The 24945-nt window shown below is 37.9% G+C and overlaps 1 protein-coding gene across 6 annotated transcripts in view; it reads left to right on the top strand.

Moving 5' to 3' along the window:
- Positions 1-18875, top strand: part of LOC5573011 (phosphatidate cytidylyltransferase, photoreceptor-specific) — a 61780-nt gene extending 42905 nt beyond the window's left edge. For all 6 annotated transcript variants that reach the window (XM_021843558.1, XM_021843560.1, XM_021843561.1 and 3 more), the window contains 5 exons: positions 6182-6358; positions 6426-6914; positions 7222-7353; positions 17436-17570; positions 17636-18875. In XM_021843558.1, coding sequence (XP_021699250.1) covers positions 6182-6358; positions 6426-6914; positions 7222-7353; positions 17436-17570; positions 17636-17728 — 1026 coding nt within the window. In that variant the 3' untranslated portion in view covers positions 17729-18875. The remainder of the gene's footprint in view (positions 1-6181; positions 6359-6425; positions 6915-7221; positions 7354-17435; positions 17571-17635) is intronic.
- Positions 18876-24945: the final 6070 nt, after the last annotated feature.

The following is a 24945-nucleotide window of genomic DNA, read 5'->3' on the forward strand; positions in this document are numbered from 1 at the left end:
CAAACAAATTTCCTGGGATCTCAGCAAATAAAAGCTGAGTATCAGTAATTCGTGCTTCGTTGCTAAGCAACCGGACAATTTGTTAGCTGAGTCTCGGTTAAAATCAGGAAACCGAGATTCGCACAGCCGAGCTCGTGAAAAAAATCTAAGTGTGCAGCATTGGATTGACTAAAATTTTCAACCGTTACGGCATTAGAACTGTACCCTCATAATCTTTGAAAAGCTCTTTAAAAATTTTGGCGGAAAAATCTAGAAAATATTCGAAATCATTAATACAGTTAAAGTGCAAATATTTGGGTTCACACCTCAGTATAATGTATATATCATTCAATAGTTTGGGGTCACCTGTGGCGCATGCAAATAATTTTTGTCAATTTCTCTGCCATTTTTTACCGATTTTAAAAGTTCATGGGTAAAAAATAATTCAGTACATAGGTATTAGATTTTACAGAATTTTAGTGTTTGAAATAAGTTCTAGTGATTCCAAAATATTGCACTATACTGAGAGTGAAAACAAATAACAAAAATAATACCTCAGTTTGTGCAACATATAAGACAAATATCATCTTATTTGTTCATTGTAGTAACAAACCAATAACAAAAATATAGAAGAAAGGCAATAACAAAAAAATTAAGGAAACAAATCAGCTCAGGGCTGTTAATCTCTTTAATAAAATAAAAGAGAAGAAATACAAAATAAGTTTTCCCGGCAAACATTGTTTTGCCAAGCAGTAAGCTGTGAAGTAGGCCATGTAAAACTCGCTTACAAAATGTCAGTGTATTGCGTCATGATTTGTTCCCTTTTCCGATTGGTTTTCACCAATGTTTGAACTTACAAACACGTTGAATCTCTTGTAGAATCCAAATTGTGAAAGAATTATGTCGATTCGTTGACCCGTCCTCGAACCGTTTCATAGCATATAGACACCATTCCATTTTTATTGATTTATATACAGATTTTTTTACAAAATAATTGCTAAATAAGTTCTTCTCGTATAATAACAGTCAATTTAGTGGTTAGCAAATTTGTGAATTATAATACACTCCAACCTCTTTTTACGACTTTTTTTTTACGATGGTTCTTTTTACAACTACTTTGCTACGAAATTCAGATTACCGACCGTTTCTATAAATGATAAATATCTTGAAAGTAACCATGATGTTAAGCAAAGTTGTTCAGTAGATAAAGGGCTAACATGCGTTGGGGATTTGGGTTATTGGGATGCCGGATTCTGTCACCAGGCGGCGCGCTAGTGGGCTTCGAAATTTTGTTTTTATGATATCTCAGGATCCTGACTACTGCTTCTTTGGCAAAGTTGTTCAACAACTCTAGCGCAGAGTTGCTCAATCAGTCATATCAGCTGATGACTGATCTACTAAAACTATCAATATCACTTACGAGCTATCAATGTCATTTTGATTTTACACCCATCAGGTCTTATGCGACATCGACCTCTACATCATAATCACAGCAAAATGACTACGTGGTTAAGCTATTGACGTTTTCCAGTGACTAACACATAGTTTTAATCCTTCTGGAACACTGCCAAAAATATCGTACCGATGAATTGCCGTTTTAGTTGCTCAATTCAAGGCAAAACTCAACCCATCAGTGATATCCATAGTCTATCGCCATCAATGCACTGCTGATGGAGTAGACAGCGTGATATTGATGTGATATAGAATGATCCGAAATGTATCACAGTCGGGCTGTACAAATCAGCAAATTTTAAACTTTGATAGTGATAGCGAGCAACTCAAGCGCTATCATTATAAAAGCCAAGAGATTCGAAATTGTGCCATTAGGTGGCGCTAATGTGCTTGAAGCTTTGTTATGGATATCTCAAGAACTTGACTACTTAGCAAACAGGCGTTTTCGAGGAAGTTGTTTAGTAAGTCAAGGACTATCTGTCATTGTTTGAGCAGTGAATTTCCAGATTTTGTCCCCAGGTGGCGCAAGTGAACATAAATATTTTGTTTTGCGGATATCGCAGGATCCTGAACAATTAGAAAGATGGCATCTTTGGCAAAGTTTTTCAGTAGCTAAAGGGATATCATTATTTAAGCCAATAGTTTCGAGATTTTGCGATCATCATCGATCGTGCGTTATCGTCGATATCTTGCAAATATCTCAAGATCCTAAACACTTAGCTGACGTCTTCGGCTAGTTCAAGAACTATAATTATTTTAGTCAAGCGATTTGAGATTTTGCCACCACACGGTACTAGTCAGCATGAACGAGTAGCTGTCACTGAAGAAGACTCCAAGTGGTAGTCGAAATACACGTATCTGTTAAAGATTAGCATTTAGGAACGGAATTAAAAGGTACACGGTACTCCATCTACTTTTAAGTTTCTCTAATGAGATTCTACTCAGAGGATTCGAATAAATTAATAAGAGATGATACTTTTATTTTGCAGACATCTCATAAGCATGGCCACTTAAAAATATGGCGTTTTCAGAAAAAAAAAAGTTCAGTAACTAAAGGGCTATCATTATTCTAGTCAAGAGCTTCGAGATTTTGCCATCAGGTGGCGCGTGTGAGCATACAACTTTTGTTTTGCAAATATCTCAGGATACTACTTAAATTTTTGGCAAACTTTTTAAGAAAGCCATGGGATATCATTGTTTAAGCCATATAAATCGAAATTTTACCGTCGCACGGTGGCGCATAGCCGGACAAAACCTCAAAATTTTATGTTCTAAAAATCATCTATCTATCGTTGTTCGTCAAGGGTTCCGACGTGTTTGTGTGTATAAAAATCCCAGGATATTCACCGGGAAAGCCTGAAAAACGAGAGTGGACGGAACTGTCATTTTGTATGGGACGTTCCATAGCGTATTCTACAACCTTGATGGCAAGACGAAGTTTGCCGGGACTACTAGTTTTTTAATATTTTTTATAGGTTTCAACTCTTGTTTACCTATCACATTTCAAACAGTTGTATCTCAGCGAAATTATAACCGATTTGAGCTCATATGCTTCATTTGAAAATATTCTTAAGCCATAGATTTGATGACAATCTTTTTTTACAACAATAGGTTTTTGCTTGTAACAAAAAATGTTCTTGAAAATCTGTCTTAAAAATTATGATCAATTTTCAAAACTTCGTCCGTTTTATGTGAAGTGTTTTGTGAAACTGAGTCACCTACTATTAAGCAGCAAATGCCCAGACAACCAAAATGCACGTATAACGAAATCACCTGGAGGCTTTATATGTGCAAAATTTCACTTATAAGATGTCGCGAAAAGGCCTTCTACGTACAAAAGTGGAGGCGATATGCGTGCATATATTATGTGATGAATAATAACATACAATGCGAGTGTATAAATATTCTACCGAACCAATCTGTGATCTTATGCGACTTAACTTATGATAACAAATGTTGATTTGACAGCTGCTACGGATTGATGCGACTCACTTTGTACGAGTGTACGAGACGAAACAAAATGTATAAAAGAACTCAGAAAAGAAGTGTTTTATGCGAGGAAACTTATCAAACTGACGAGTTTATACACGGTGTTTTGCGGGTTTGATGTAATTAGTATGAATAAACGAGTTGTAACGTGAACTTTCATGCGATTTCTGGTTGTCTGGGTGATCCATACTTTCAAACGTAAAATTGTTTTTCTTGCCCCTCTTTGCCCCTAGAGGTGAAAATTTATTTTTATGTTGTAGGGTTAAAGCACCGGTTTTGGCCAGCATAAGAGAAAATGTCAATAAAAACTGAATGGGAAGCCGTATTTATACAACAAATATGTCAAATGCAACCTTTCAATCCATATTACATGTGTATAATATCAAAACTGAGCCAAAACCATTTTTTCGCTTTGAAAATTTCGTTGGTCAATATAGGCCAACGGAACCAGTTTCGGCCAGAGATTTAACTTCGGTTCCTAAATTGGCCAATTGCATTGATTTCTCATGAGAGTGGCCAAATTAGAAGTGCCCTGGCCAAATTAGGTGTATGGGAGTTAAAATTATAAAGAAAATTAATTGTTTTTCTTATGTTTTGAATCAATTTGGACAAGTAAATGAATGTAGCTTTGTCATATGAATGTGCTCTACTGCACTCAAAAGGTTTCATGCTGATTGGCTATGTAAAACGGTGTATAATCCACTATGGCTACAACTGGCGTATGGCCAAAACCGGTGCTTCTACCCTGTTATAATTTACCTATTTTATCTACATCCTGTTCCAAAACTCGTTCAAAATTCAACTGAAATTACTTAAAAGAAGTTAAATGTTTATCTCTAGTTTTCGTTTATGTATTTTTTTGTATTTCAATCAAATTTCAAATTGTACTAGCCATTTTATTTGATTGGATAATTTGCAAGAAAATCAAATTTTCATTTTGACATTTATTTTCAACGGGATGATATCGGATATCGAAGGAAATAGGTTATCATTTTCAAGCAATTTGGGACGCATTTGAGGTTTTGTCCGACCAGTGGCGTGCCACTGTGCGTCGGGCGGCTTTAGTGAGTGAAACTTTTGTTTAAAGGATCCAGACCACGAAGTTTTTGGCAAAGTTGTTCAGTAGCTTAAGATTTGTCATTATATTGCCAAGAAGTTAGAAATTTTGTCATTTGACGGCGCAACTTTTGAAAAGTTCTTATGTAAGTATAGTGCTGTTTTAATTCGGTACAGTAGATTTATTTTATTCCTCCATACGGCGCTAGCAAGCATGAAACTTTTGTTTTAAAGATTTCCCGGCATCCAATTTAAGAAAAATGACGTCTTCGCAAAGTTGTTCAGTATTTCAGCGCCAATCTTTATTTGCAATGAAAAATTCGAGATTTAGGATCTAAGTGATCAGAAACGTGAGATATCGGCAAGGTGAAAGTTTCATGCTTGGTAGTGTCACCTGGTGGCAAACCTTAGTACATTGGTATCTAAATAATAGGGGCTGTATAAACTGCATTTTAACTGTAAAAGCTATTATTCAGCTATCAATGTTACTTGGGAAGACTTGACTCTCTTCTTTAAAATAATGATAGTCCGTGAACTACTGAACAACTTCAACGAAGACGCAATCTTTCTAAGTGGTAAACAATTTTTCCCAAGACTTCAGGATCTAGAAATATCCTGTGTTCCGAAGGTTCTTATCCCTCAAGGTTCATTTAGTGCAAGTTCGAAAAAGCACCCCTTACGGCATAGTTCTAAACTTACAATATGATGCTCAACTCCTGAAGGTAGATCGTATTGAGTACTTTGCCGACGACAGTACTGCGCTAAGTGTTAACGCATACGAGATCTTCTACAGCACTTAAAATTTGACTTGACTTCGTCGAGTCTAGTACACGACACTGAAGACGGCCTTACAGTTGAGGTCGAAATACACGTATCTGTCAAAGGATACAAACTCTAGTGGAATTAAATGGTATAGTACTAAATTCGTTTTTTTTCATCTACTTATAGGTTAGTTGAATAACAGCTCGAAGATTAATTAACGGAAATGCTACAAAATTCCAAACTAATTATGTACGCGTCATTATTTGCGTTTGTAAAAGCTATGAACATTTAAAATCGGTAAAAAATGGCAAATATATTGACAAAATGATTTGCGTGCGGCTCAGGTGAACCCATCATTTGCACGATGACTGGAATAATTATTTCATTAAATTTGAATAGTTTTCAGATTTTTCCGCAAACCTTTCGTGAGTGCGCTTCAAAGAAAAGAAGATTTCGATTCTAATGACACATTGATTTAAATTTTTGATCAATCCAATGCTTAGAAAATTAGACATTTTTTGCAGTGTTTTTTTTTATAAAATGTCACAACTTTTAGTAGAAAATGAGTTCCTGTACAAACTAAAAAAAAATGCTTTTGGAAAAATATCTACAAAGTAAGAATAACTTATTGTTTTTCGAATGCGCTATAGAGAGCTTCAATTGGACGTTTAATCACAGAGATATGGACAAAACACTTTTGTATGTTTGGAAGGGGGGAATACACGAGAGTGAAGGAATTCTGTGTTAAAAAAACAATATCATCCTAATTTGGTGAAAGTAAATTAAGAATTTAACAACATATTACATTTCATTTGTCGTAGCGGTTCAGACATTTTAACAGGTGTTTTTACTTTGTATAATTGAATGCATTGGCTGACACATCTCATAACTACTATACACAACGGTTGATTAATGCAACGCTTCTTTTCGTTTTCTTTTACAGGCCCTCTTGGTGCAGGTCAAATGTTTCGAAGAAATCATCAACATAGGCTACTCTGTCTACCGGATCCATGGCCTTCCGTGGTTCCGCAGTTTGTCCTGGTACTTCCTTATCACTTCCAACTATTTCTTCTACGGCGAGAATCTGGTTGACTACTTTGGAGTTGCTGTTAATCAAATTGTAAGGAACTGCACGGTTAACGTGGTATAGTGGTTTGAGCGATTATTAAATTCAACATTTATTGCAGGACGCCCTTCGGTTCTTGGTCAAGTATCATCGCTTCCTGTCGTTCTGCTTGTATTGCATTGGATTCGTATGGTTCGTGCTGTCGTTGGTCAAGAAATACTACATGAAACAATTCAGTCTTTTTGCATGGACCCACGTGGCTCTGTTGATTGTGGTCACCCAGAGTTACTTGATTATTCAGAACATTTTCGAAGGACTGATTTGGTTCATCGTGCCCGTTTCGATGATCGTCTGCAACGACGTGATGGCGTACATGTTTGGGTTCTTCTTCGGCCGGACACCGCTGATTAAGCTTAGTCCGAAGAAGACCTGGGAGGGCTTCATCGGAGGTGGATTCGCAACAGTGATTTTTGGATTGATCTTTTCCTACTGGCTTTGTCATTACCAGTTCTTCGTGTGTCCGATACAATATAGCGAGTCCACAAGCAGCATGATGATCAAGTGCGAACCAAGCTATATCTTTCAGCCACAGGAATACAGCTTCCCTCTGGTAAGTGTTTTTTGAATAAGTCGTAAGTTTTTAAAGTTATTCGCTTTAAACACTTTTATATCTTGAAAACATTAATGTTTGTAAATGAGTAGTATGTATTTCCAAGTAAGTACTGAACAAACTTGCTTTGTGTATAGATTCGACATACAGTGTTTTCGAATATAGGGCAAATATTTATAAATCATGTGAACCATGAAATATCAATTGTAATGCGATCTTAATTAGAAACTGGCGATTAACACAGTTTCAATTAAATTATCCACTTATCACAGAATCACTGAGAATACAATGGTTTACTTTTTTTCAGTTTGGATCATACAGGTCAATCACCATCTATCCGTTTATGCTGCATTCGCTATCACTGAGCATCTTCAGCTCTGTTATCGGACCATTCGGTGGATTCTTTGCATCTGGATTCAAGCGAGCATTTAAGATTAAGGTAAGTTGAGGCAGAGCCACCACCATCATCATTTATTGGTATAAAATTGTTATTACAATAAAAAGGTTCCAACAATTCTACGCAACTGCCTCCTTCCATCCTCGGCTTCATCCACTAGCATATATTTTGTTTTCGACGCATTCACCACCACTCCTATCTCCTCGCGCTCCAGGCGGGTGTAGCATATAACTGCCACCGCTTTAAATATTTTTCGATAATATCCATGTCATCAGCAAAACAAACAAATTGACTGGACCTTGTAAAAATCGTGCCTCGGCTGTTCCGTCCGGCTCTCTGCATGACATCCTCTAGTGCAATGTTGAACAACAGACACGAAAGTCCATCACCTTCCTTGTCTTAGTCCCCGGCGAGATTCGAACGAACTGGAGTTTTCGCCCGAAATCTTTACGTAGTTCTGCATACTGTCCATCGTCTCTCTAATCAGTCTTTTAAGCTTCCCGTGAAAGCTGTTCTCGTCCATGATCCTTCATAGCAGTTGATACTGTTGTATGCCGCTTTAATATCAATGGACAGGTGATGCGTTGGGACCTGGTATTCTTGGCTTTTCTGGTGGATTTGCCGTACTGTAAATATCTGGTTCGTCGTTTAGTGGCCGTCCTCGAAACCGGCTTGATAGCTTCCTACGAACTCGTTTGCTCTTAGTGATAGACGACGGAAGCTGATTTGGGATAATACGTTGTAGGCGGAATTTAGAGTAGTGTTCGCTCGATAACAATTCGCCGTCCGGGGGTGATCGTTTGCATCCACCATCGATTGCGACGAATGAACTGCAACAAGATCAGGCAGGACAACATCAACACTCACCAGCATTTGCACCACCGCAGCAGCAGCCGTCGAATTCGATTCTCCGCCCTCCGTTTCATTAACAAGTACCGCCTCGATTCCAGCAGTTTTCGCAGCCTCCAACCTTGCAACAGCAGCAACAAAACCCATCATCGAACGAATTCGTTGGACAATGTTTTCAATTCTTCCAAGCTCCAACAGCAACAGCAAGCATTCTCTCAAACGATGCTGTCTTCGATGCACCACTGAACAGCGCCAAATCCGGAGCAGATATTGGACTTGCTTGCAAGTAATATACAGGAGTTCCGATTCGAGCCGGATGCAAACGTCACATTTGCAGGTTGGTTTGTGCGCTACGAGGATTTGTTTGCTAAGGATGCTGTTCGTTTGGATGATGAGGCGAAGGAGCGGTTATTGCTCCGTAAAATTTGACCAATGGAAAACGAACGCTACACCAGCTTCCTTCCTTCCTTCCCAAGCTTCCGAAGGACATAAGCTTTTCCGATACCGTGATCAAACTAAAAAGCTTGTTTGGCACACCGGAATATGTACTGAGTAGGCGCTATCGGTGCTTGCAAGTCGCCAAGCAAGCTACCGAGGATTTCAAAACGTACGCATGCAGAGTCAACAAACTGTGTGTTGAGTTTGAACTCGGTAAACTTATCGAGGAACAGTTTAAGTGCCTAGTATTCGTGTGTGGTTTAAAAGCGGAGAGCGACGCGGAAGTTTGGACTAGATTGCTGAGCAGCATCGAAGAAAGAACCGACATCACCTTGAAGTAAATATCGGATGAGTGCCAACGTCTCCTCAGCATCAAACACGACACAGCAATGATTGAGGCAGGGCAACATTCAGCAGTAGTGCAAGCAGTCAAGAGCAAGCGTCACGTCGGTAAACGTGCATCTCGATACGAACGGCGTTCTCCAGTTTCGGGATTTTCGCCTGGGACCACCGGAACATGATCAGGTTCACCATGTTGGAATTGTGTTTCCATGCACTACTCCAAGGATTGTCCCTTCAAGAAGCATCAATGTCGGGAGTGCAGACAAGTCGGTCACAAAGACGGATACTGCTCTAGCGCAAGGAAGGCAAGAAGTCCACGATCTCCGAACAAGCGATTTTCTCCGAGGAAGATGGAAGCCAAGAGTGTCGTGGTGAAGAACGTGAAGAAGAGAAGAAGATTTGTGAGTGCGCTGGTGAACGATCGGCAGATCAGTCTTCAACTAGATACGGCATCGGACATCAGCATAATCTCTTGGTGTAGTGACGGTCGAAGCTTTGAGAGCATCCGGAAAGCCACTGAAGTTGGAGTTTGAGTGTGAATGTGCGATTTCCATCAATGGGGTAAAACGTCTAGTCCGCTTCTACGTCGTTAAACAGCAACTCAATTTGCTAGGCTTAGATCTCATCGATCAATTCAATTTCTGGTCGATGCCGATAGATCGCCGAAGAGAGCAGTAGCGTACGCAATGTACAAGACCGTTGATGAAGAGTTGGACAGTTTGGAAAAGTTTGGAATCATAACACCAGTCGAGCACTCGGAGTGGGCAAATCCGATAGTTGTCGTGAGGAAGGCGAGTGGAGCGGCGAGGATCTGCCTACAGCCGCATTAGTATTCTCTCCCACTGCCACGGAACATCTTCGCAAAACTGGCCAACTGCAAGGTATTTAGCCAAATCGATCTTTCCGATGCATTCCTACAGGCCGAGGTAGAGGAAGAATCCCGCGAAATACTGACAATCAATACGCACCGGGGACTCTACCGCTACAACCGATTTCCTCCGGGGGTTAAGGCAGCTCCAGGAGCGTTTCAGCAGTTAGTACATACTTAAATTATTTCACCGACCTCAGTAAAACTTTTCGCCGAGAACCCAACAGCTGAGAATTCGGTAATTTTCAACGCCGAATGTCGGTACTTATTTCACCGAGATTTCGGTAATCCGAATTTTTTGCGAACGTTACCGAGATTCGGTAAACGTTTACCGAGATCTCGGTAAAAGTTTTACCGAGAATCGTCAAATTATTACCGAGATATCAGCTGTTGGGTTCTCGGCGAAATCGTTTAAGTGTGTAGACATCATGCTAGCTGGGCTGAAGTGCATGTCGGACTACCTCGACGATGTGTTAGTAGGCGGTGTGGACGAAGAAGACCATCAACGGAATCTCGAAAATGTCCTCCGTCGACTTCAAGAGTACGGGTTCACCATCAAAGCGGAGAAATGTTCGTTTGGCCAACAGCATGTCAAATACGTTGGTCACCTTATTGATGAGCACGGATTACGTGCACGGGAAATTACGTGAAGCGCAGCTGTAGCCAAGAGTCCTCCAAAGTCCGCACCACTGTCCTGGCCAAAGTCAATGTTTCCCTGGCAGCGCGTTCATGTAGACTACGCCGGGCCGATAGAAGGTGAATACTTCCTGCTGAGCTGGTATCTTCCCATTCCGTCATCGAGTGCACGCAGCCATCTGCCGCAAGGCGGCTACTTACGCTTCAAAAACAGCTGGAAACGATAGAGTTGCTCTCTTTGATCAAGCAGATCGTATCCTCCGTGAGGTTGCCAATTCAAGTCTTCCCCCTGTGACTACTGGCATGGAGCGAGCAGTTGGCAGCTTCCCCCTCCTATCATAGACGAGCAGATAAAAAAGACCTTCCGCAGTAGCGATGACTCTACGGTGCTTAGAGCGTCCGTACTGGAACTTCTGCGCCCTAAATACCCGGAACATATACACCGTTACACAGACGGCTCTCTTTCGCAGCGTGAAGTAGGTATCGGCATCTCTGGCGCTGATCTGACACTCTGTCAAAGCCTTCCAACTGAGTGTTCGGTTTTCTCTGCTGAAGCAGCGGCCATCTTTTATGTAGCCATCTCACCAGCGAGTGTTCCAATCCTCATCATCACCGATTCCGCAAGCGTCCTATCAGCCTTGCAGTCAGAACGGCCGTCCCACCCGTGGATACAGTGTATATGAGCCCATACTTCAGAGACAGTCACCTTTACCTGGGTTCCTGAGCATTGCGGTATTCAAGGAAATGTGGCTGTAGACTTGTTAGCTGGTACGGGACACCAAATGTCCCGTTTTACCCTTTCCGTTCCACCCCCAGACGTAAAACGCTGGATTACTAAGTCCATCGGGAAGCCAGACTCTACTCCCGCACGTGACGACTCTACAACCTGATCTCAACTTAATCCACGTCAGAGAATACCAAGGATTGGACGATCGGTGGGCTCCCTGAAGACCTCTCCTTCGGGGGTAAGTCCCATCCAACCAACCCAACTCCTAACGCAACCGTGCCATCATTTCAATGAATCTGCAAGAATCTTCACACCACCGCGACCGGTGGGCTTCCCGGAAGATTCCGTTCTCGGGGATAAGACCCATCAAACAACAAAGTCATCAATCGCAACCACGCCAACGATCCTTTCTCTTTTTCTCGGCTGCAGAAGACGTCGGCCTCCAGCAAAGGCGCACGTACCCCTTTTTTAAGTTGTTTTTATCGTCCTACGTTAAAAACCCACAATGGTGAGACCCCATGGTTGGGCTCAAAGGCTGGCCCCTCTGACCATCCTTCTTTACTCATTTTTCGTGGGATGCCCATCTGGCATTCCCAGTCAGGTGAAGAACTAGCCATACGTCAATGTGCTAAAATTCACCTTAATAATGAAACAAAAAAAAAATCCTGCTGAGCGGTGACTCCTATTCAAAGTGGGTCGAAATAGTCAAAACCAAGTCAACCACGGCTACCACTACAGTCAGCATCCTCCGCAGCTTGTTCGCCCGTCTTGGAATGCCGGAGACTCTGGTTAGCGGACAACGGTCCACAGTTCGCTTGCGCTGAGTTCGATAAATTCTGCTTACAGAATGGTGTCAACCACATCACTACTGCACCGTATCACCCACAATCGAACGGGCAAGCATAAAGATTTGTGGACACCTTTAAGCGATCGTTAAAGAAAATACGCGAGGGGAAAGGAGCTATTCAGAAAGCTTTGGACGTTTTCACGGTGCTCCAATTACCGTTATTATCAAATAAAATATACCATTCAAACAGCAGTCAGCAGTTGATTCCTTACGTTGTTTTGCACCTCTGGGCTGATTTTGAAAAAAATCCTTAGACAGAATTTTGAGTTACGCCCTTTTGAAGTTTATATGATAGAAATCACTAAAAATATGCCATTTTTACTTGTTTAAACAAAGAGAATATACAAACAAATGTATTTTTGATTTTTTATCTGGTTTTAGATTTTGAAAAATATTTTCATAAAAAAAAATTCTAGACCGACATTTGAAAAGGGCCAATGCTATGTTTAGTTATTACTTATCAACCAATACACGAACAATTATATCTAACAATCTAACGCCTGATAGTGATTTTAGGAAATTGTCCATAGCATTCAAATATGAATGAATAATTCTTGGACAGGCTATGCAGATACGCCCTTTTGAAGTGTATGGAAAGAATATTGCATGGTGAATTCCGTTTCATCTATAATCAACAGTTAGATGCTTCATGATTTTCAAAGGTTATGCTTTCCGAAGCATTTCCAGCACCACCGGCTGCCATGACCACTTTATAGTAGATTCCAGGTGCCCCGGGGATGTGGCCAATTCAAAACATGTCCGAAAACACATCAATATGGGTAAAAACATCAAGATTTTCGAAGGTGATGCTAATAGAAGTATTTACAGCGCAACTTATTTATATGACCACTGTATAGTAGGTTCCATGGGCCCTGGGGGATGAGGTCATGCTTCGAGTTGGCCACATCTCTAGGAGCCCCTGGAATATACTATAGAGTGATTATTATATCTTGTGGTTCTGAAAATGCTCGCCATTTTCCAAGTCACATGGATCTTACTGTTTATGGTAGAATGTGATTCTAAACAGATGAACGGACATCCCCCCCCACATCCCCCGGGGCACCTGGAACCTACTATTAAGTGGTTATGGCAGCCGGTGATGCTGGAAATGCCTCGGAAAGCATAACCTTTGAAAATAATGAAGTTTGATGCCCATATTGATATGGTTCCGGATATGTTCCTAATTGACCACTTCCCCCAGGGCACCTGGAACGTTCTATAGAGTGGTCTGTGCATCTAATGGTTCTGAATACGCTGCAGGAAACATCATTTTTAAGGTTGGTGTCCGCTTGGATATAGCTCCGGATAAGATTTACATGATTGGAAATACAAACATGACTGACCATGCTTTCCGGAACCAGTTTTACGGAAATGGTCAAATTTCTGAAGATTTACAACCAATCTTAATGCGTCCGGTGGCATTCAACTTCCTATTAGTTCTAGTTTCTAGGAAAATTGCAAACATCTATCTAACTTTACACCACACAAAAATACAAGCGACAGAAAAAATGACATTTGGACATGACCTCAGAAAATCCGGAACATCTCCGGTGTCCAGTGGCCAATATGCATGGCCAAGGAAGTTCCTAAAACTGGACCAAATTTACCGTCGACTGCTTCCAGATGCATCCAATTTCATCCATTTTTCATAAAGTTATAAGCATTTGAATTTGGGCAAAATTTTGCCTATCTCAATCATTTTGCCTATCCTCTGTATCTGTATCTACATAATTCTATATTCAATATTCTATTCAATTCTATATAATTCTTTTCTATTCTAATCTGTTCTATTCCATTCAATTCTACTCTACTTAAATTTATTCTATTCTGATCCACCCTACTTGTTCTTATACATATTTTTACAAATGCGAATGTTGTAATCAACAACTGCGCGCAAAAGAATTGAACGATACACTTTCGATGTTTGTTCGATTTATAGCGCTGACAGGTCTGTGAAACAGCGCTATGCACAGACTTCGACGCCAGCTCATTATGTCAGCCTAGTCCTCGATCAGTTGCATTGCAGAAGTCTTTTACATTAAACATGGTGATATGATATTTCGAAGATTTTGTCAGACTCTGCTCTTCCCAGCTCTCGACAAACTTGTTCAAATTACCTTTGAAACGAGGATCCAGCTCAAATGAAAAGCATTTAATACAAAATGCTTAAGTTCCTTAAAATACATAAAAACTATCATATATAAGTTGAAACCCTTATTTTGACTTACTGTGAAATAATAATTCAAATCTTCATTTTTATGGATCATATGAGAAGCACGCATTAGGAGTCAGAATCTGTGCATAGCAATTTTTTACAGAGCTGTGAGCGCTAAAAAGCCGTACAAATATCGAAAGAGTACCGTTCCAATCTTTTGCGCGCAGTTGTTAATTTTTACAGTGTCCATTTGTAAAAATATGTATAAGAACAAGTAGGGTTGATCAGAGTCGAATAAATTTAAGTAGAGTATAATTGAATAGAATAGAACAGATGAGAATAGAAGTATGTATGTATGAATATATAATATAGATAAAGATAAGTGATGTTCGAGTGTTTCGGTCATCTTTGATACAGTCATTATTCAGCTATATTGAAATGTGTATATTTCAATTATACTTTGGTCCTTTTTCAATGTCAGTATAGACAACATGTGTACGTGTAAATTTGGAATCGTTCAAATATTACGTAACGAGGAGGTTCGGTAGTGTTACGGTTCATACATTTTCCATACAAAATCTGTAACGTGGGGGAAGAAAAGGGGTCTCAAATTGTAAAATTCTGCGTTACTTTTGAATACAATTTGAATCATTACTTCTATGCAACTTGCTAAATTGCATGAAATAAGTACAATCGCAAAAGTGTAATGATTATGTATGCATCTAGCTAACCGTTGATTACAGATGGAGCAGAATCCACCATATCCCATATTCCATATTCTTTCCATACATTTCAAAAGGGCGTATCTGCATATCCTGTCCAAGAATTTTTCATACAAATTTGAATGCTTTGGACAATTTCCTTAAATCACTATCAGGCGTTAGATTGTTAGATACAATTGTTCGTGTATTGGTTGATAAGTAATAACTAAACATAGCATTGGCCCTTTTCAAATGTCGGTCTAGAATTTTTTTTATGAAAATATTTTTTAATATCTAAAACCAGATAAAATATCAAAACTACATTTTTTTGTATAATCTCTTTGTTCAAACAAGTAAAAATGGCATATTTTAAGTGATTTCTATCATATAAACTTCAAAAGGGCGTAACTCAAAATTCTGTCTAAGGATTTTTTTCAAAATCGGCCCAGAGGTGCAAAACAACGTAAGGAATCATCTGCTGACTGCCGTTTGAATGGTATATTTTATTTGATAATAACGGTAATTGGAGCACCGTGGTTTTCCTAATGACTTACCAAGCAACACCGAATCCAGCCACACCCGAAGGAAAATCACCATCAGAAGCAATGTTCGGTCGCAGGATTCGTATCAGTCTTGACCTGCTCCGTCCGACAACAGCTCCTGCTCTTGAGTCCAGGGATTAAACAGAATATATCCAAAGATCATTCAAAAAAGGCGATTGTGTGTATGCGAAGGTCTACCCAAACAACCAATGGAAATGGGCGTCTGGAGTGGTTTTTGAATCAATTGTCATGTTCAACGTGTGGGTGGAAGATATGCGCATGGTTCGGTCTTATATCAATCAGCTCCGAACTCGTGTGACAGATGACAAGCCACCAACGAAGCACATCGAACCATCACCAAAACTACCGTTGGATATCTTACTTAAGGCCTTGAATCTGCCCGAACCACGTTCCACATCATCAAGCACTTTCGCCACATCGTCAATCTCACCACCACCTACATTTGCTACAACCGTCAAGTCTCTATCACCAATGCTTGGGTAACCGTCTGAGCATTGCAGTTGTTACAGCATGCACTTAGGGAGATGTTGGGGACAAATGGACATCCGTACCAATGATCCACCAACACTACCCTTTTTAAATAAAGTTTTAATTCGTTGTTAGTTACGTCGCGTGTTTTATTCGCTCACGATAATGTACTCGGTCACCGCCAACGCGCGAACGTAAAACTTCTCAGCTGCCTTGAGCTGTTGAATGGTATCTTTAACTTCCCTCAAAGCGGGAGCTTGTTCAACAAGATTGCGGTGTTTTATTTAACCGAACTGCTGAACAGTTGTTGAGATTATGGTGAAATTAGCTTATAAAGCCAATGTCCCACATAATATTTAAATACCTAAATAAAAAAAAATCAGATAATAAAATAAAAGATAATAATACTTATAGGGTTTTGTTCTACTTCGTCGTAAGCGCTATTATTCGTCGTATCAAACTTAAAATGTTCCACTACGGTGGATATTCCAACTTACCTGCAACATAGATTCATTTCCAAGTGTATTTTTGTGAAAGCTGTCATGGTTTGTACACTTGTACACCAAAAATGCAATAAAACTAATGTATTTCGTTAAATAACTTCAGTTCAATTATCCACTTTGCACTTTTTTAGCGAAATCGCATGGACGAACACGATTTGAGAGAAGTGCTTAACGATCGACACCAGTCACACCACTTTATGATATAAGTTTCTTCCCGCCCCCTGTGTGACTTACTTCGCCTGGCACTTATTTTTACTATGGAAAACCTTCGTACTTCTTCGCTGTAGGATTTCATTCCAATCAATCGCGCTTAAAGTTCTATATTTCACGAAGTTTTATAAAATTTCCTCACCGACCGCGTATAATTGAGATTGTTAACAAAGTTCAATCCGTTGTACTGAGAAAAAAAGCTTGTGCGCATCAATGTATGCGCGATGCTCAACGTAAAAATACGGTTCTTTTGATTAGCTTGTTTTTGCTGCACTGTGACCAAATACCATAATTGTTCGGTCAAAAGAAATTGTGTTCATGAGTTTGGGCTGAATTTTGATGACGAACAATGATTTTAAAAGGATATTAGTATATTCCATCTTGCTGAAGGAATAGAGGGAGATGCCCGTAGATCTTTATATTCTAGTGAAACATTTTATTATAGCGTTGGTATGTTGTGTTTTGACTACTCAATATATCGCAGTGAGCCGTAAGTTGTGAGACGAATCTGGAAACTTATTGCTACAGAAATGAAAACGATACGACGGATTGAGAATACGGCAAGATGCATTTTCTTTGCATTATTTCCAAAAAGAGATCAAGATTTATTAAAATCTTATTGTACAATGCTAAAGTCGTTTTGAGAAAGAATTTTTTGACATCGGTTTGTATCAGTATCACTCACTGCAATACTGGCAAAATTGCAGTTCTCACTGATCAATGCTTAATACGATGGATACTAGCACATCACCCCATCCTTTTAGAACCCATTGAATGTTAGTTGAAGCTTGCTGAATCGTTTTCTTCTATATTTCAGGACTTCGGTGATGTGATTCCCGGACACGGAGGCATTATGGATCGTTTCGATTGCCAGTTTTTAATGGCAACTTTCGTTAATGTGTACATCTCCAGTTTTATTCGTTCGGCGTCACCACAAAAACTCTTGAACATGGTAAATCGTCATTGGATTCGGTAGTTTTCTTCCTCTCTAATTATTACTTCTATTACATTTTACAGGTTTATAGCCTGAAGCCGGAACAGCAGCTATATTTATTCAACCAACTGAAGGAGAGTCTTATAGAACGAAACATCATCAATCACTTGAACTAAATTTTAGACTAATAATCATCGACCTACTTAAAAGAGAGAAGGTCTAAGGCGTATCGCTGTCGACAAGAATTAGTAATTGTACGTACTGATTTATATTCATATAACTACATAAAGGATATCCATTCGTTTGACGCGTAGAGAAAGTGAGAAAATACGAAATAAACCATCACTGAGAGATCAAATTATTAGTGAAATTGATTATTGTATTATGCATTAGCATTAGAGAGAGACATATGTTTATCGCATCGTTGCTATCTAAAGTATGGTTTTATAAGCCAACCTCCAGGAATATATATTGAAGTCGCAACGCATTATTTGCAATACTATGAGTAGCTTGCCTCTTATCGGCGTTGCTAGTGGATTGATTTTAATAGAGAGTTATGCATGATTTCAACGTATGATCGACGTCGGATACATAACAGCCGCTAATTTTATCGTGAGCAGCAGTTTTCTTCCACATTCCGACGACACCACAAAAAACCGAAACAATTGATTTGCTTTAATATATTTTATCTTCAATGCATGCTCCTTTACATCTATCACAAACCAAAAAGCAGATGTCTCATAATTGTAGGAATGCTGGAATAGTGCAATTTTACGTCACTGGCCTTATTCTGTTACCTTTGTTAAATTGTTTTAGTTAAGTTACAGTAAAAGAGTATTTCACGAGCGACTTCTACTTTGGCTAGGTGTTAGAGCTTTATGATTTTTCCTGATGTATAAATAGATGGTTCTAGGTTATTATTAACTATTTTAATAATAATTAAGTACGTTATCCATTGCATATTTTATCAGTGTTCAATGTGCAGTTCTCCGATAAAGAAAACAAAAATGTGATCCTTTCTGTGCTTCGTCTCAAAACTAAAAAAATATCACACTTATGACCGAAATTTATATTTTTAATAAAACACTTCAATGTTCATCATCTTTCGGCGATACAGGGATGTTATGTGACCCAATACTTATAGACTTTCGAGCAAAAGTTTGGAATTTCTATTTAAAAACTGTGCGTTTATTCTATTGATTGATTTCTGGCATTTCACCAGTTCTTATTTCGATTAATCATGAAAAAGATCGGATAATTTGCTTGAATGCCAATTGAATGAAAGAATTTGTGATACTTTTTCTATGACAGTTATCCTTGCATGACATATGTATATGAACTGGAATTTTTGTAAAGCTATCACATTTAACCCGTATAGTCCTGAGTGAAAGCAAAAATATTAAAACCCTTACACATACCGTAATCTGGGGTAACATTGATCATTTTTTTGAATATTTCTTAAACATTTGATTTAAAAATGCATGTGTTGTAAGTTTTATATTTTTAAAACAAGTACTAGCACCCATTGCTCGTGTCTATGTATTGTATTTTGTTTTCTGAAAGTTCAAAGCATGTTTAAAAAAATGTTTTAAGTGATTTTTTTATTTAGCTGATATGGGGTAACATTGATCACCCATTAAAACATCGTTCGGTAATATTCAAAATATCATTACTTACTAAAATCATGGTCCCTGAAGCCGAATATGGAGGCCAAACTCTTACAAGTCATTTACTTTTTGAGTTATTTTATAATTAAAAACACTTTGGATTGTGGAATACGCCTTAAGGTAGGCAATTTCCTAAGGAAATTTTGCACGCTTTATATTAATTTGTGAATTATGCTATTTTGAACATATTTATAAAAGTTTTGACAACAAAATCGTTTTCGGCGATGTCATTTTTAGTAACAATCGCATTTCTCTTACTCATATCGTTTTCAGAACTCATGTAAGACATGATTATTTGATGGTGTCATGCATAATCATGAAAATCGTTGTTTCCAAAAGTTGAAAAAGTTATGCATGAACACAACTTAATTTTCGCATAAACCTTATTGTTTATTAGCTCATGAATAGAAGAAAGCGAATCACCATTCATACATTGAAAATATTTCATCAATAAATGTTGATTCGGACTTTTTACGAAGAGGGTCATTGCGATCAATTTTACCCCGCTGATCAATGTTACCCCGGATTACGGTATCTAGTTTCTAGAAGTGGCCAGAGAAACTCGGGAATAGCCCGTAGCCGAAGTTATTGCGGTCAAGTCGGGTAAAAAAAAAGACAATTTTGGGACATGCAAAGTTATATTTATTTATTTCCAATGGCAATCATTTTAATTTGCATAAATCATTAAAATCTGGTATTCAACATAATAAATTAATAGACTTGATGCCCTGAAGAACCGGCTTTAGATTTGTTAGGTACTAAGCCGTTTCAAATCTCTAAAAGTATAGTTCGAACAAAATAGTTCACTAAAATGGGTTCCCATAAGCTTGACACAGATTTTAAGATACAAATTGTGCTCTGGATCATAAATTTGAGGCATCCCGGGGACCCGAAAATGGTCATTTGTAGGATCAATCAAATGCAGTTGACATAATTATTCAATTTAATCGATTATCAGAAGGTTTACGCTGATGTGTTTTTCTCAAAACTCCTGGATATAGTGGCCACATTATAGCCGATTCTGGAAATTATCTGTGACTTGAAAATTGCCTACCTCCAGGGGTACAGAAGCACAGAACTGACCCAGTGATCCACCGCAATAACTCCGGCCCCTTGAACATTCCCAAGATTCTTTTACCACTTTTAGAAACTAGATAGGTGTACCAGTACACTGACAAAAAATAAATGAAATCCGTTGAGTATTCGCTGAGCGGTGAGAGTTTTAGTAATTTTTCTTTCACTCAGGCCTATACGGGTTAAATTTTCTCATAGAAGCATAATTGTGGATTGAATAAATTACGTACGAAAGTTGCTAATTTTCGTTATACTTCATTTATTTCAGAAATCGTCCACAAATGAACAGAGATTGATAAAAGTTCTAATTTTTAGGAAACATTACCAAACTTTTGATCGAAAGTGAACAGCAGTAGGGTGGGGATATTATTATTATTATTTGCTTCCACACAGCCTTCTTTCACCCTTGACAAGTTCGCCGTTCTGGGGTAGGGTTTATACAAATCTTGTTTGCCACATTGCATTCGATTCTTAGCCTAATTCATATTGACCACCCAAAATTATAAATTATACGAGTAACTACTGGAGCTGCACACGATTTTCAAATTTTGATAAAAACTACTTTGAAAAAATCAAATGTTTTAATTTCCAAACATAATGACGCATGCATGTGAATCTGCGAGTTAGTTTTGTGCTGATATGTTTACACTCTTCGAATGATGCATCGTATTCATCAATTAATCTAAAAATTCGGTAGATAATTTCTATGGCGTTTGATTTGAAAACTGTGGTCCAGCTTTTAGCCAATTGATTTCAAATTTTGGGTGAACTTTCAGATTTAAATTGAGAATAAAATGAATGGTATGGAACAATATGTTGCTTGAACATAAATAACGAGATACAATTTTTGTATGTCAACTTTTGTGTTTGTCATAGTCAGAATTTAAGCAAGCTTTGTAGCTTTTTTTAAACCTCCTGACGCGAAACAAAGTATAACGTGACGAAGCCGGAAATGTTCCCAATCGGTCACCTCTGAACATAACCGAAATAAGTAGCATAATGAAAGAGGTACCGATATGTAGGAAAGTATATACTGCACAGAAAAATCTATAAAACAAATATTTAAACGTAAACTCTGGATGTGTGATTGATACCTATAGATACATCTCATCAAGGTAACGTAATCATTTACCAACAAATCGCCAGTACAGCAAAAAAATATTTGAAGTAGGGTAAAAGCGCTAATTTTCGATCTATCAATAGTTTTTGACTCATCTATACAAATTTGGCCTACTTTTTTGAAAGTTAGAAAGTTGGCTTGCTTGTAGATTGAAAGTGAGTACTTTTCCCTTATTAAATATTGATAAATTCATAAGAATTTACATAACATAATAAATCAGTCACTACAAAATCTATACAAAGCATGAGGCTTTATTAAAAATGTGTTTAACAACCTAAAAGGCAAATGATACGTATAGACCGACATGAAGACGATTTTTTTGTAATGAAGTGAAAATAGATTCGTAAAATCCCTGATGATTGTCTACTATATTGTTGATTATATAATAAAAAAGAATCGCTATGGAAAAACATGGTACATTGAAAAACAAACAAATCAATGGATTCAATAAATAGAACTCCTTATATGTAACTGTGTACGACGGTGCTTTCCTAGTTTAAACTTATGCTTCGAAAATTCCATTTATCAAAAGCTATCGAAAATTTGTATGCAACTTGCGCTTGTGCAAAAAAATAATATTCTCAGTACTACAAGAACAGTGCTTTTCAGTGCTACTTCGTCCATCCATTAATCACGTTAGGTGTTATGGGGGAGAAGGGGTTTTGAGATTTCCTAGTCAAACGTGACTAAGACTTTTGAGTTTGACTTGTGACGTCAAACCCAACTACTTACATCAAATGGATTTACACAACAGTTGTCACAGTGCTCGAATTACCGTTATTATCAAATAAAATATACCATCCAAAAGGCAGTCGGCAGTTGTTTTTTGACGTTGTTCTGCACCTCTGGGCCGAGTTTGAAAAATATCGTTGGTCAGAATTTTGAATTACGCCATTTTGAAGTTAATATGATACATATCACATGAAGTATGCTTGTTTAAACAAACAGATTATAATTAAATTTTGTAGTTTTCATTTTCAATTTGGCTTAGACATTAAAAAAATTCTAAAAAAAATTAGACCGACATTTGAAAAGGGCCAATGCACGAAAAAGAACATCTACCAATCTAACGCCTGGCAGTGATTTTAGGGAATTGTCCAAAGCATTCACATATGTATGAATCAATTCTTGGGCAGGATAAGCAGATACGCCCTTTTGAAATGTATGGAAAGAGTATTGTACAGTAAATTCCGTTCCATCTATAGTCGATGGTTAGGTGCATACATAATCATTGCACCGCAAGTTGATCTTATTTCATTCAATTTAGCAAGTTGCATAAAAATTTACACACGCATATTGTCTAGACTGCCATTATAAAAGGTCCAAAGTATAATTGAAGTATATACAAATCAATATAGTGGAACAATGACTGCATCAAAATTGATCGAAACACTTAAACATCACATATCTCTATTTATATTATATATCTGTATTCTATTCAATTCTTTTTAATTCTTTCCTATTCTAGTCTGTTCTATTCTATTCAAGTCTATTCTACTTTAATTTATTTTATTCCGATCCATCCTAATTGTTCTTATACATATTTAAAAAAGGGACAATGTATTAATTAACAACTGCGCGCAAATACAGTCGACTCTCCACATCTCGATGTTCTACATCTCGATATCACTCCCTATGTCGATGATTGCTTCGGTCCCTTCATTCTGCATACGTTTTTTCTCTCCATATCTCGATATCCTCCTTATCTCGATATCTCCATATCTCGATGTGTTCCTGTTAATTTTTTCCATATGAACATTATCAAAGGTTACTAGACCAGATTTAATGTTTGTGCTTCTAATATGCTCCAAGAAAATGAATATTTGAATGGTTATTTCACTGCAAATTTAAATTAGGGTTTCAACTTATATATGTTATTTTTGTATGTATTTTAAGTATTTGAAGTATTTTGTATTAAATGCTTGTCATTCGAGCTGGATCTCAGTTTTGAAGGTAATTTCAACAAGTTTGCCGATAGCTGGGAAGAGCTGAGTCAGCCGAAATCTTCGCAATAGACACATTCCACGCACATCTACGCCAGGATATCAAAAATTCAAACTCTGAAATATTTCCAAAGCTATGCAGAACATGAAAGATAATATGTTGAATTGTATGAAAAACATAAATTTGATTGAAAATACTGTGAAAAACATACCTGAAAAGTTATATAAAGTTTATATAATTTATTGGTGAGAAATTGAGACATTAAGCAACTTTTTTATAAAAGCCCTGTATCATAGTTTATCAAGTGTAATATGATTGTCTTATCCGTTAACTAGAAGGGTATTAGATGACATTGTTATGTCCGGGTTTAATTTTTTCAAACAAATTATTGGTTCTTTGAAAACGTATTTTTTCAAATAGTCACATTATTATGGTGTCGCGTTACGAAAATAGCCTTATTTTTGACATTGTAAAATAAATACTTCTTATAGAACTCTTATATTTTGGATTCTCTTCCTACTCGTCAAGATACGTGTTTCCATAAAAAAAGATTTAAAATCGGACCATTCTTCGAAAAGTTACACTAGGTGCAAAGTTTTGGTGTCGCGTTACGTTAATTTTCACCGTAAATTTTCAGGATGAAACTACAAATTTCAAAATGCTCGTTCTCAGCAATGCTACAACCGATTTTCGAAATTTTTGATTTTTAGTAGATGGAAATAGTTATACTAACTTTCAGCGTTGGTGCCACCCCACTAAAACCCTCCCCGTTTTTGTGAAATGTGGGTATGTCTGTTTTCTCTTGTTTTTCTCTCAAATCTGATAAAGTAGCTCTGGTTTTTAATGGCTAGTGACCCAAATCTTATCAGACAGGTGCCGTTTAGTGCAGGAATAGTCTCTTACATGTTGTGGAATACTTGGCTTCGATGGTAAACAACGTGGTTCTCCAGCGGATAATCCGGAATATCCGTAAAAATGGTCAATTCAGGAAAATAATCCAAGACAGTTTTTCTTTTTTTGCAAACTCACCAGAACTCCTTATTATAAAACGCAATAGATTATTTGAATTGTTTATGGACCTAGGTGGTCACAATAATGACCTCCGGAAGATCCGGAACATCCGTAAACATGGTCATTTCGTGAAAATCATCCTGGATCACTGCGCTGTTTTTCAAAACATATCAGAAATCAATTACTAAACATAACGGATGATTGAGATTGTTCTTGGCTGTAGGTGGCCATTATAAAGCTTTTGAGAGGATCTGCAGCAAACGTAAAAAAATGGTCGTCTTGTAAAAATCAACTTAGGCGGCATCCACAAATTACGTAACGCTCTAAGGGGGGGGGAGGGGGTAGGCTCGAGCGTTACGACTCATACAAAATTTTAAAAATTTCCATACAAAAAGCGTTACGGAGGGGGGGGGGGGAGGGGGTCGAAAATTTCCAATTTCAGCGTTACGTAATAAATGGATGCCGCCTTAGACACGTTGTTTTTTTTCAAATCCTCTGGATGTCTTGTCATGACATTTATCTATGTTGACATTCATCTTTACGTTGTATAATAATTAATTTGATTAATTTTGCAATA

The sequence above is a fragment of the Aedes aegypti genome, chromosome 2, assembly GCF_002204515.2.
Source record: "Aedes aegypti strain LVP_AGWG chromosome 2, AaegL5.0 Primary Assembly, whole genome shotgun sequence".
Classification (NCBI taxonomy): Eukaryota; Metazoa; Arthropoda; class Insecta; order Diptera; family Culicidae; genus Aedes; species Aedes aegypti.